We start from the raw sequence: 2,354 nt of genomic DNA, 5'->3' as shown, positions 1-2,354 counted from the left end.
TATTCAACACTGGTTCCATTCCTTTCCTAAATGAAATAGTAACTTCTGGCGAGAACCTGTTGATATTCCGGTGGGGAGGAGGGGTTCAGGGGAGGGAGTTGGTATGGGCCAACATAGCAGTTGACCTGGCTGCTGCCAGAGCAGCACCAGGTACGTCTTGACCCTTCGGTGGTCAAGGATGTAGTGTGTGTGTGTGTAAAGGATACATTAAGTGTCTTTTATACACTTTGAAATTCTCCGCTCACACACACACACACACACCTTCTTGGCGTCTTCTGTTCATAAATACCTGCACTATGTCTCTCCTACACACAAAAACATCAATTATTAACGTCTCTTGTAAGGGGGACAAAAACGACCTCGTAATCAGGAGTTTTGAGTAATTCTCGGTAGTGTTCTTCGTCGGGTACTTCATCAGGAGCCTCTGGGAATTTGGTTTCCTAGTCAAGCAATTTAAAAGAAATCCTCGTGAACTTCGACCGTTTAGAGCAGTGGTTCTCAGAGACCCAGGTCACATTCCTCCCCTTGCGATCCCAGATTTCCTCAATTCCTCCCCCATTTTGAATTGTCATCTAGTAATATTTTCACCATTATACTTTTACAGTGGTAATTATTGAAACAATTTATGAAACTAAATTGCTTTATTAATTGCCATCAAATGAAATAATAAATCCTTATTTCAATGGGTCATAAAACTTCCATTTGATTTAATGCCCAATTTGGCCTGCGTGCAGAGAAACTAAACTAGAAAACCGAGGAACAAATCCAGTAAGTTTTGCTCGAAGGTAAGTTTTGCTTGAAGGTCACCACGCTCACAAATGTTGAGACGTCCTCGTTTTTTTAGTCAACATATCCGTAACAGCACTAAAGGCACATTCAACCAAGTATGTTGTTGGGAAGGGCAAAAGCACTTGCTGAGCCTCTGTAGCTAATTTTTTATATTTGGCAACAACTTGGGGATCCAGCCACTTGAAGTGTTGTTTTGATGCATGGATCGGTTTCATACTGTCATCATTTTACATGTCCATTAGCTCGTCGATCTGATCAGACTCCATTCTAGCCAGGCAGTCATTGTTTTCCCAGTTAAAGAGAAATGGCTGAGCAATCCAAGAAGGGAAGTTCATCTGCTTCAGATCAATGAATCTGTCGCTCAGGTCATCATGGAGGTTGGAGAGGTGTTCTGAGATTATTTGTAAGACATTTTGTGATGGATCACATTTACTGAGATGTGGGAAGTGAGAGAGGTTATTTCTCAAGACCTGGGCCTTCAAAAAACCCAGTTTACTGATAAAACCAAACATTTTGGTTTTGCAATCCATGAGAGTCTTCTGTTCACCTTGCAGTTCCTTATTTAATGCATTTAATTTACCAAAAATATCAGCAAGATATGAAATGAAGGCCTTGGCTTCATTGGATTTCATGAACTGGAAGCCCTCACGATCTTTACCAAAGTCCAACAAAGTATCATACAAACCTTTCCAGACAGTTGCCTTTTGATAGCCATCGTACATGGGTATGGAGGAGCAGTCTCACAGTTTTCATTCATGTCCTTACAGAATTCTTTGAACAGTCTTTCAGTCTTTCGATGTGCTTTTATCAGATTTACCACTTTTATTACCTTCTTCATTGATTCATCCAACATAGGACTAAGCCTAGCAGCCGCCAAACTCTCTGTGAATAATACAGTGAACAGTCATCATATGAGGATTATCATCTTTCAGAAGTTTCAGTACTCCCTTATGTCGTCCCATCATTGTTGGTGCACCATCCGCAGCAGTGGACACAATGTTACTCATTGGAATATCGTTGTCTGTCAGGTACTTCCTAACCACGTTATACATATCTTGAACAGTGGTGGTGGTTTTCAAAGAGTCGCAAAATAGCATCTCTTCCATGAATTTTGAGTTGCGCTGGAACCTTGCATAGGCCGCCAGTTGTTGGCAACATGTTATAGTCACAGTTATCAAATGCCTCCCGAGCATCATATTAACATGAGCAAGCTTTTCAAACCTCAATAATTGAATAGTCCCAAACAGGACTGAAGCATCATTTTTTTGTAAACTGTTAATTCGTGATCGCCCTTATAGTTGTGTATATTGGTATTTAATTTGATATATATACACAATGTACAAAGTACTCCCCGTTTGGAGTTCCTACCCTGACTGAAATTCCTCCCCAATTCTTCCCCTGGCTAAAATTCCTCCCCCTGGGTTTAAAATTCCTCCCGTGGGAGCCAAGTGCCTCCTGTTTGAGAATCACTGGTTTAGAGTCTCCTGAAGTCGTTTGTCAACCTGCCAACCACAGAGGAGCAACCATTAAGTGGCTTTGTTGAGACGTAGAATTCAATTGTCTGA

General features: G+C 41.2%; 1 protein-coding gene across 1 annotated transcript; it reads right to left on the bottom strand.

Annotated features, from left to right (window-relative positions):
- Positions 1–1,016: 1,016 nt before the first annotated feature.
- On the bottom strand, positions 1,017–1,511 carry LOC121862650 (zinc finger BED domain-containing protein 5-like). Its single transcript, XM_042360971.1, has one exon. It carries the CDS (start codon positions 1,509–1,511, stop codon positions 1,017–1,019), a length of 495 nt encoding a protein of 164 aa, XP_042216905.1.
- Positions 1,512–2,354: the final 843 nt, after the last annotated feature.

This window comes from Homarus americanus, unplaced genomic scaffold, assembly GCF_018991925.1.
Source record: "Homarus americanus isolate GMGI-L3 unplaced genomic scaffold, GMGI_Hamer_2.0 scaffold31037, whole genome shotgun sequence".
In the NCBI taxonomy this organism is placed as follows: Eukaryota; Metazoa; Arthropoda; class Malacostraca; order Decapoda; family Nephropidae; genus Homarus; species Homarus americanus.
Note: the sequence above shows the minus strand (reverse complement) of the source record. Positions and strands in the feature narration are given on the sequence as shown.

Excerpts from the sequence above, each read along its gene's own strand:
- LOC121862650 (XM_042360971.1), bottom strand. The coding sequence starts at position 1,511 with ATGTACGATGGCTATCAAAAGGCAACTGTCTGGAAAGGTTTGTATGAT.